General features: G+C 40.9%; 2 protein-coding genes across 2 annotated transcripts in view; one reads left to right on the top strand and one right to left on the bottom strand.

Annotated features, from left to right (window-relative positions):
* The window catches only part of LOC107574284 (uncharacterized), a 6996-nt gene extending 3559 nt beyond the window's left edge, over positions 1 to 3437 (bottom strand). Inside the window, exon 1 of the mRNA XM_016260729.1 lies at positions 3391 to 3437. Coding sequence (XP_016116215.1) covers positions 3391 to 3437 — 47 coding nt within the window. The remainder of the gene's footprint in view (positions 1 to 3390) is intronic.
* Positions 3438 to 5943: 2506 nt separating this feature from the next.
* Positions 5944 to 11222, top strand: LOC107574285 (uncharacterized). The gene is made up of 3 exons (XM_016260730.1): positions 5944 to 5999; positions 6921 to 7103; positions 9638 to 11222. Exons 1-3 carry the CDS (start codon positions 5944 to 5946, stop codon positions 11220 to 11222), a joined length of 1824 nt encoding a protein of 607 aa, XP_016116216.1.
* Positions 11223 to 11510: the final 288 nt, after the last annotated feature.

Raw genomic sequence — 11510 nt, forward strand, 5'->3', positions numbered from 1 at the left:
CTATTCTGTGTGGACTGGCCAATAAGAGGCATGAATTTTGAGCGGGAGAAACTTTCTTTGTCTCTTGTTTATGGCTCATTTGCATGTTTTATGGTAGGTCTGGAATTTCTGTAGTTTTAACCCAAAATATCGTACGAGTCATATGATGCATTTCACAATCACATACTGTACCTCATTGTCCGAGGAATGAAAAACAGGTAACATTGATACCAAGAAACAACCATTTGGAATAGATTAAACCAAAGATACATACATACACCTGAATATCAGTGTTTTATGGCTTTTACTAATACAAATAACGAGTGGTAACTCAGCTAATCTAATAGGGGAACGTACAAACAACACATGCAATATACCAGATATATTTGTAGAGTATAATAGAGTAACGGTCTTTATGTGTGTGGGTATTTGTGTGTGTGTGTGTGTGTGTGTGTTAGTTTACTTGGCCAGCCAGGCCCAGTTGCCTGGCCATTTTCAGCTCTTTTGGACAGTGTTTGAAGTCAGATGGGGGAGATGATAGTGGGGCTGGTTAGAATCTCCTTGACGGCGAGGAACCATTTGGCAATTTAAAACCCCTATACAAACATAACATCTCTGACCAGAACTGTAATTTATAAGCAAATGTCAAAAGGCTAAAAGGGGTCTCTTAAGCCATAAACACCTAAAGATCATGCATGATTTTACGCAGACGCTACACTGTAGTATTGCTGCCTCCGCCGCCATGTCGTGGAGATGCTGTGTGTTTCGTTGTGAAAGCGAAACTACTTTGTTTGGTCTTCCAAAAGAGGACGATATCGCTTCGTCATGCCTGGAGCTGATCCGTGCTGGTCGCTGAGGAAATACTTTGACTTCACGCTGTGGATCGCCGGATCGGCTTTCACCGTGGACGAAGCGGAGTCCAGCCCGGGGTCGTCATATGTGGTTGCCGCAGGTATCACAGTATGGCAAGGGGCATAACATTTCCGTCACACGCTCGAGGAATTCGGCTAATCACAATGCACTGGATAGCTGGCCAATTAGAGCACACCTCGCTTTTCAGACCGATGAGCTTTGTAAAAATCGATGCGTTTCAGAAAGGCGGGGCATAGAGGAGAAACAATAATGTACAGTATGTGGATAATGTGTTTTAAACTTAAACCGCATAAACACATTTCATTACACCAAATACACAAAATAATGTTGTTTTTAGCAGCTTCATATGACCCCTTTAATATCATTTAATTGATATGTAATTTTTCTTTATAATTCACCTGGAAGCTTCCTGCTGGAGAAAATTAACCAATAATGTTTTGTTTACAGGTTAGGCCATCTGTACTTTAGCAACTCAAGTTTAGTTTTGCTAAAAAATACTGTAATGAAGACTTTGTAATATTGCATTGCTATTTACAGTTTACATATTGAACCACGGACATATCACAATTTATTTGATCATTAGTCAACCCTACAGTAACAGCCAGTAAGAGCAGGCATGGGCGGGCCGACACATGTAGCCCCGCCCAGCTCCGCCTCGCTCTGCAGTTAGACGCTCCGCTGCAATGACAGGTTGTACTGCTCTTGACATCAAAGCTTAGTGTCAGTCTTTTCCGACTAATTTTACGCACCTCCATAATGGCAAGTCTTGATTAAACTGCAATGTGTGCTTCTTTCTTTTTTTTGGTTCTTGCTACTACGCGTCTAGTTTCTTAATTGCACCGATTCTCTCCTGCGAACGCTGTGGGAGATGTTGGACGGAGGCATGGAGAGATGCTCGGCACCCGATGCTACTTTAATTTTTAGTCCGCTGTTCTGCTTGCTGTCGCAGTTTGTTTGCATTACTCCAGCAGATATTGCTGGTTGGATATTATATTTTTACTCTCATACTTTCTCCATCTGGACCGATGGATCTCATACAATCTGACCTGAGGTTGCAAGAAACCCCCTTTAAAAAAAACCCTTTGAGGTAATTTTTTTATTGCAAACAGTAAAAGTAAGACACTATTTTACAATATTGTAATCTTACTATTCTGTTACCCTTACCGGTTCAAAAGGATGCTTCCAAGTAATCAAGCAAAATGATACTAATTCAATAAAATAAATATTAAATGCACGTATTTAAATATATATATATTTTTTGGTAAACTAAATAAATGTGAAAAGAATATGCTGAATATCTGATGAATATTTTTTTTATGGGAATATGAAACCCCTTGCCTGATTTCTGTGTCTACTTAGTATTACTAGATATCTTGCAGTATAAGCAATACACAGCTATTTCATACATCACAAATCATCAAAGTAAACGAAGAACAATGCCAATTGCTAGCATAGTGTACTTAATAACTATTGTATATTTAATTTGTAGCTAATGTTTTCAGATATTTGATCAAATAGATTCACTTACAGTATGATCTGTTAAACAGTGCGTCTTTCTTCAGATGATGCTGAGAATTTGCCAACATAAGATCAGAAATTGTATTTATACTGAAGAAAGCGCCTGGTCATGTGATTTATAGGAAAACATGTTGGGCCTATCGGGGCAGTGTGTAGAGTTTTATAAATTAGTCTACCTGGACCACTATGTAAAAGCAAATAATGTTTTCCCATAAATCACATGACCTTCAGAAAACAGGCGCTGCCATGAGTATAAATATGCATTATAACCTAAATGTTGGCTGGTTCTCAGCATCTGCTGAAGAAGGAAGCACTGCATCACAGACCATACTGTAAGTAGATTCATTTTGAACCTATAATTTAAACCTATTTGAAACTTGTTTCATAGATGACTTAATTAGTTAAAGACTACAAATATATGGAATAGTTTATATGTACACTGTAGGCTAACAATTTGCATTATTCTTCATTTAGAGTTAGTTTGTTTTAATTATACATTCATGATTTGTGATGCATTAAATATGTGTAAATATTTATATAGCATATACAAGATATTTACCAATATCTCCCTTTAATAAATATCCAAATGTGATATGGGGAGTTGTAATGTTTCGATACTATTAATTAATTTTCACAATGCCATTCAGTTTACATACATAGTTATCTCTATTTAAATACATTCCTCTAATGTTTATTTTCTTTAATTATAGTATCAGACTGCTTGATAACCTGGAAGATCTAAGATGCTGAAAAAAAATCTGTCTCCATTGCTTCCAGAAGAGTAAGATTATGTTATTATCTAAAGTAATTTTAGTCTTTTAAAAAAAGAGAGTGTTTTTTGACATTCACTATGACGTTCTAACCTAAATGAGCTTTCACACCGGTGTTTTAAATAATTAGTAGGCATTTATTTTAAACCTTATATGACAATCACGGTAGGTCAAATATTTGTATAATTTTCAGTATGCAATATGATTGCTCGCACAAGCCAAACTGTGCTTACTTAAGGGCCAGATATACCTAATTTGTTTTCCAAGTTCAGCTCCATCTTGCTTACAGTTGAGCATGCATGCTTTTCAAAGTATACTCCATTGACCGTTGATTGCCACCTTTCTGGCCGTCCCAAATTCTCTCATTCAGTTAAAAACAAGTGGTCTGTTATACAGTACTGTCTCTGAGTTATTTCAGTTGGGGGAGAGCAGCTGCAGTGCTTTACTTAAAAATCTATGACTGTCTTGTTGCAAGAGGCAGCGTTCACTGATCAGTTCTCAAACGGCTTGGTAACAGGGGAATGGGGGTTTGTTTTTCCCTGGCTAAACCACACCCCAGTGTGGCGGCTTGACTACTGATCTTACTGGAAACTGTTGCTATAGGGACCTCCTGGCAGAAGGTGATAATAGACAGAGTCATTGAAAGATAGTTTAAAAAAAAAATTTCAATGGATCTGACAATCCACCTTTTTCCTAATAAGCCAGCCTGGTCTCATGTTTATACGTAGATATTAATACGTAACATTTACAGGCACTAAAAGTACATTTTTGTATGTTTTTATTAGTGCTAAAACGTACAATTTAGACGTATTTCAACGTTTAAAACGTACAAATCGCTACGTATGTTTTAGCTAAAAAACGTACAAATATGTACGTATCTTTTATATCATCAAGATATTCGTATCAATGCATTTTTATAATTTTATTAATACGCAATTTAGATTTTTAGACACCTTAACCTACCCCCAAACCTTAACCTACCCATTTTATAGCGAATATAAAAGGATATAAAATGCAAATGACCAAAATATGCAGGAAAAATAACCATTTTAATAACAATATAGCATTAAAATATTTTTATAGTCTCTAATTCCATCTTGGCTGGGCGTTACCATGCGTCACTCCCGGAAAATCGAAAATGGGCAAAGAGGTGGGAGCTGGTTGCTGAAACCACGCCCACCTATCTCGACGGTGGTGACAGCAGCTGCAATCCACCTGTCCCTCAAGTGACCACGCCCTTAATTATGCAGAACTTTAAGGCTTAATATAATTTAAACGGATGAGTTATAAAAAAAATCACCCTCCTCACAGTTGTCATGAAGGGCAAAATTAGCTATATGGACCAACCCCACTTTTTGTACCAGGCTGTAAACAACAATGGGATTGACTCCCTTTTGGTGCCAGCCTCTAGCGGCCAGTCGATGAATTGCAGTTTTAGTCACTTCCGTGTTGGTTTCACAAGAGAGACCGGAAGGTTGCCAAAACCCATAGATATGAAGCTGGATATGTGTGATGCTAACATTAAAAAGCATCAGTTTTCAAATCTCCCAGCATATTAAAATTGTTTTGAAGTCATAACATAATTTTCTTCAAGTGATTATGCGAAAATTAACGCTTTATTAATCAAAACTCTGTAAATTTGTGTGAAAAGGAATAAAAGCTGTCTGAGTTTTACTGCCTCTAGAGTTCATTTCTTTTCATTTCACGTCTTGCGAAAACGTGCCTCCAGGTACGTTTTTGCCATGAGACGAGGTAGGATTTAACACGTCCGTAATATTGCTGTGATAGAATGAGGCTTTATGAGTTATTCTGAATCACAGTATGTTGAACGTAATTTGTTTATGCTTTTACACTTTTAAATTTCCTTTTAAGGTTTGATGGTTTATGGCTGAGTAAAATAAAGTCACCTAATTGTACCCAGTTTTTGAAAATGCTTATTATTATTGTGTTCATAGAGCAAACAGATTGTTTACAGTGTAACGGAAGTTACTCCCATAATTCGCACAAAACATCAAGGGGCATAGTAGAAAGGTGGTGGTGAAGCTTGATGATGTCAAAACCTGGAAGACTTATTCGCTATCTGTTTTCTCAAGATTTTCCTATGGGGTTGTATAATGGGGCTTTTCAATTTATGAGTAAAATAAGGTCTGTAGTAAACATAACTGGACGATACTTAAACGTTTTGTTCTACAGCTTAAATTTCACCCACGCATCCCAAAATTTCTTATGCATAATTTATTAGAAACATATATCTTTTAAAATACACACAACAGCTTCAAAATTGGCATTTTCACTATAGGTCTTGAATCATATACCTCTGGAAAGGCTGGACTAATAAAATGAGTCTAGTCTTTAGTCAAAATGAGCTGACATTTAGTTAAAGTGTGCAAATGCATCTGGTGGGTTAAAATGTGCAACTCAACTTACTGGGTTAAAAGAGCCTGTGTTCTGTTCAATATTTATCCAGTGCTGGGTTGCCAGTTGGGTTGTTTTTAACCCAGCCATTTCCAAGCATACATGAATATGTCCATTATAAAGAGGTTCCCCTTCAGGAATTCGAGCTTCGTCGAAACGCTATGGGAACGCCTTCAGCGTGACCACGCTCTGAATCACATGTGTAATCAGTCCGATGGATGGGCGAGACGTCACGGGCGGGGTGACGTAACGACCAGGAAGCTTAAAAACACGTGCGGTGGAACCGGCATCAGCTTTCTGTCATTCAGCAAGCGCTCTGTGTGTGTGTGTCAGTCTCTATCTTTTGTGAGTCTTATTTAGTGTTGTTTGTCCACTTAAAAGCGCCATTATGTCAAAGCTTCAGTCAAAAGAAGTATTTGGGCGAGAGCAGGCAGCGTTCAGGCTGTGTGTTCCTCGCTGCCCATGCTATATTCGGGTGGGGACACCTTGTTGACATATTGTTTGTGTGACCGAGCGGCTTGTGCACTGCCGAGGCAATGCGTGCATTACATCATTTTGGATATGAATCTTATAACACCAGACCATGTTTACTCGTCTGGCTGCATATAATTTTGAGGAATTTAATGAAGTATTTATCTGACTATGAGAAGTTAGATATACAGGGGCTCTTGGGATAACAATTTCTCGAGTATAGCACGTGTTTTCCTCGCTTCCTCCAAGGAGGCTGTGGCGGTCATCAGGGGCTGCTGGGCGGGAGCAGTCCCAACCTCTTGTCTCAGGGCCCGGTGCTGGGAGCTCCTTGTCACCGTGTAACGCTAGCGACGGACGTGTCCCTCACTGGTTGGGAAGCGGTCATGAGTGGCCGCTCAGCCTGCAGTCTGTGGAGTGGTCGCCATCTCAGTGGCACATCAATTGGCGTGTTTCTAGCTTTGAAACACTTCCTCCCGGACCTAAGAGATCACCATGTGTTGGGGCGTACCGACAACACAGCGGTGGTCCCGGACCTAAGAGATCACCATGTGTTGGGGGCTTGGGGCGTAACAACAACACAGCGGTGGTCTCTTATATCAACCACCAAGGAGGTCTGCGTTCGCGCCCCCTGTACAGGCTGGCGCACCAGATCCTTGTGTGGTCCCAGGGCAAACTCTTCTCGCTGAGAGCAGTTCACATTCCTGGGCATCTCAATATGGGAGCCGACATCCTGTCGAGGCAGGGGCAGGGGCAGGGGCCGAGGCCCGGGGAATGGAGACTTCCCCCCCAAAGTGGTGAGGCAGATATGGAGAGCTTTTGGCCAGGCTCAGGTGGACCTGTTTGCGACACGAAAGACATCGCACTGTCCCCTCTAGTTCTCTCTGACTCATCCAGCTCCTCTCGGACTGGACGCTATGGTGCAGACTTGGCCAAGGCTTCGTCCGCTTTTCCCCTGATCGCTCTGCTCCCGGGGGTTCTGGAGAGAGTACCCCCGGGACGGGGACCATCTACTGCTGTAGCCCCGTTCTGGCCAGGCCGAGTATGGTTCTCGGACCTGGCTCTCCTTGAGAGATTCCCGTCAGGAGGGATCTCCTCTCACAGGCGGAGGGCACGATATTCAACCCCCGCCCGGAGCTGTGGAAGTTATGGGTGTGGCCCCTGAGGGGGCACAGCTCGTAGCTTCTGGTCTCTCAACTGTTGTTGAGACCATTCTCCAATCCAGAGCTCCCTCTACAAGGAAACTGTATGTCCTGAAGTGGAAGTTTTTTACTTCTTGGTGCGGAGACCGCCAGCTCGACCCAGCTAACTGCCCGGTTGGTACAGTTCTGGAGTTCCTGCAGGCTCGATTTTGACCCTCAGGGTTGACCCACTCCCCACTAAAAGTCTACGTGGCAGCCATTGCGGCCTACCACGCCCCTCTCGGTGGCCAGTCAGTGGGCAGACACCCCTTGGTTATACGTTTCCTCCGCGGTGCGCTGAGGCCTCCCGCCAGAGAAGCTTATGCTAAGTGGTGGATCAGGATGCTATTTAACAGCCTCGAGTCTTCTGATCTCCCCTCGCCATTGGGGGTCAAGGCTCACTCGACTAGAAGTGTGGCGGCCTCCAGACCTTTTTAGCAGGCGTGCCTATGCAGGACATCTGCAACACTGCGGGTTGGTCCACGCCCCTCACATTTATCAGGTTCTATGGCCTAGATATGCAAGCCACTTCAGGCTCTTCTGTTCTCTCGCCCTAGCTGTGCTCTCCACACTAGTCAGGGATTTGTAATTCTGGCGGCGTGGGCATACTCGTTCCCATAGTGTTTTGACGCAGCTCGAGTTCCTGAAGGGAAACGTCTCCAGGTTACGCATGTAACCATGGTTCCCCGAAGGGAACGATACATTGCATCTCAGTGCCATACTGCGAGCACTTGCTTCATTCCTAGAAGCTGACCCCGGTTCCACCGCACGTGCTTTTAAGCTTCCTGGTCGTTACGTCACCCCACCCATGACGTCTCATCCATCCATTGGACTGATTACACGTGATTCAGAGCGTGGTCATGCTGAAGGCGTTCCCATGGCGTTTCGACGCAGCGTCTCGTTCCCTTTGGGGAACCATGGTTACATGCGTAACCTGGAGACGTTTTTACCATGCTTTAAAGGGGTTATATGATGCGATTTCATTTTTTCCTTTCTCTTTGAAGTGTTACAAGCTCTTGGTGCATAAAGAAGATCTGTAAAGTTGCAAAGAGATATTATTTATAAAAGTTAAGAGTCAGCCACGCCTACCTAAAATGGCTCTTTATAACACACGCCCACATGTCTACGTCACGATGTGGGAAGATTGGTGTATGGTGAGGGGCGTAACATTTCCGTCACACGCTTGAGGTATTCGGCCAATCACAACGTACTTGATAGCTGGCCAATCAGAGCACACCTCGCTTTTCAGACCGATGAACTTTGTAAAAATCGATGCGTTTCAGAAAGGCGGGGCATAGAGAAGAAACAATAATGTACAGTATGTGGAAAATAATGTTTTTTTTACCTTAAACCGCATAAACACATTTCAATACACCAAATACACAAAATAATGTTCTTTTTAGCAACATCATATGACCCCTTTAACTTCATGATTGAGCTAATTTATACATCATACAGGTACAACTATATTACACGTCTCTGCGGAATACTTGATTCTGATTGGTCAGTCGTGACATTCCGAGGTATGTTATCCCTCAGTAACAACCGGTAAAAGCTGATAACACAGGCTCATCTGGGTAACTGAAGGTGGCGCTGTACTCTTGCTAGGAACAGTTTTTCTTCGTGAAAGCTTTGCGTTTGGTTAGCTAATAAAATATTAAAACTCAATTCAGTATTATGTGTACAATTATTTATTTCATTCTGTCATCCTGGTATCGTGGACTTGCTCTCTCGTTTTATACAAACACAGCTGCTGACATTTTGCGACGATTGTTTTGTACACTGTAATGCAGGGGTGTCAAACGCAATTCCTGGAGGGCCAGAGCCCTGCAGACAGACTTTTGTTCCAACCCTACTCCAACTCACATACCACGTAGTTTTCAAATAAGCCTGAACGACTTGATTAGTTGGATCAGGTGTGTTTAATTAGAGTTGAATCTAAACTCTGCAGGGCTCTGGCCCTCCAGGAATTGAGTTTGACACCCCTGCTGTAATGGATTATAAGATAACTAACAAACTGGTAAGATTTTAAATTTTTTCTCTTAAATCAATATCTTTTATCTCCATAATTATTTATGTGGTGAAATGTTGTGTAATAAGTGGTATGACTGTACCGTTTCCCTTAAATGTCCACCTAGTTTGAACTTGCTGCTTGCTCGCAACTGCTTTCTTCACGGAAGATTTGTGTTCAAATATTTAAACTCAAATCAATATTTTGTGTCTAATTACTTACTTGTGTGGCAAGTAGCCATGTAATAAGCGGGATAATGTACATCCAGCCAGTTGTTATTGCTGAATAACCCCCTTCAGGGTGATATAAGTCCTGATCACCCTTTCGGGGGTTATTCTGCCATAACAATCGGCTGAATGTACATTATCCCTTACTTATCAGTTTACTTATTAGTATTACTTTTTTCTGTTTTAACATTACAGAGAAAAAAAATCAACCAGTTCAAGTGAAGAATTGAGCAAAATTGATAAAATCATCAAGAAACGCATCTTATTTGAAGATAGTAATCCTGCTCGATACCATCTGAAAGCAGAGTCTGACAATTTGGATCAATTTGGACCATATAGACAAATAACCTTTGGAGAGAGAGACAAACAGAAACCACATAAAACCATTCTGCTGGTGGGAGAAACAGGAACAGGTAAAACAACTCTGATCAACACAATGATCAACTACATGTTGGGTGTTCAGAGAAAAGACAAGGTTTGGTTTGAGATCACAGATGATCAGAGCGACCGAACATCAGCTCACAGTCAGACCTCCAGCATCACTGTTTATGGGTTTTATCTACAAGAGAGTCCAATCCATTTAACAATCATCGACACTCCAGGATATGGAGACACTCGTGGAGTTGAAAAAGATAAAGAGATTGCTGTGAGTTTGTTTAGTTTAATTAAATCTGCTGAAGGGATTCATGAAATAGATGCAGTGTGTCTGGTGATTATGGCACAACAAAATCGACTCTCTGACAAACAAATATACATATTTGACGCTGTTCAGTCTTTATTTGGGAAAGATGTTGCTGAAAACATTGTCTTGCTCTTCACACACTCATCTGGTACTCAACCTAAAAATGCTCTGGCGGCTGTTAAAGCGGCTAAAATTAAGTGTGCAGTAAATGACAAGAATCAGCCCGTGTTTTTTCTGTTCGACAACTGTCTGTCAGACGCCGCTGATGAAGAATATGAAGTGATACAAGAACATGCATGGAATCTCTGTTTCAGAGGAATGGCAGTTTTTTTTCAGTTTCTTGACGACATAAAACCAAAATCCCTTAAGATGACTCAAGATGTGTTACAGGAACAGAAGCAGTTGGAGGCAAAAATATCTAATCTACAATCACGTGTTCAAACATTGAAACTAAAACAAGATGAGCTGAAACAAACTCAAGAAGCTCTGGAGAAAAATAGGGAAGACGTAATAAACAATACAAACTTTGAGTTTGAAATTGAAGTGCACTACAAAGAGAAGATTGATATTGATCCTGCTGTAGCCAGCATGGCGATGTGCTGCAACGTCTGTGAGGAGAACTGTCATTATCCAGGATGCTGGTGGATCAGCGGTCTCTCGGAGTGCAGCGTGATGAAGAATAATCACTGTACAGTGTGCACTAATAAATGCCACTACAGAGAACATGCCAAAGAAGCAAAAATATATGCAACAAGGACAAGGAATGAGAGGAAAACATTTGAAAATTTAAAGAAGGAATATGCTAGTAAGATTAGGGATGATGAGTCTTTGGTCAATAAGCTGGAAGAAGAACTGCAAGAATTAGAGAGAGAGAAAATAAAGCTTGTGAATGAAGCTTTTGACTGTGTGGAAACTCTGGAGAAGATCGCACTCAAGACTGATTCACTGATCATACTTCAGCACATTGATTTTCTGATTGAGAAGCTGAAGGAAATCAATGAGCCTGAAAAGGCTGAAAAACTGGGAAAGATCAAGAAGAGAGCAGGAGCAGAAAAACAAAGAGCACTTGGTTACTTCACAAAACAATGTGAAAAATAAACACAAATCATCACAAAGCTTTATTATCATTGATTGTACTTACAATGTTTTATGAATCTAACATCTTTCTATCATCACGCTTGTATTTTGCTTTGGAAAAACAGCATCTGCTAAATTAAATAATGTAAATACTATAGTGATTAATTATTTTACTGGAATACAACACAAATTGACAGCAGCACAATGTATACAGTCTATTGTAAGTTACTGTTGAAAATATAGTAGTAATATTATAAAGGCAACAAATAGCACAATTTTGTTATTTATCATAAAATTATGTGCATGTAA

The sequence above is a fragment of the Sinocyclocheilus grahami genome, unplaced genomic scaffold (genome assembly GCF_001515645.1).
Source record: "Sinocyclocheilus grahami isolate Dianchi unplaced genomic scaffold, SAMN03320097.WGS_v1.1 scaffold2168.1, whole genome shotgun sequence".
Lineage (NCBI taxonomy): Eukaryota > Metazoa > Chordata > Actinopteri > Cypriniformes > Cyprinidae > Sinocyclocheilus > Sinocyclocheilus grahami.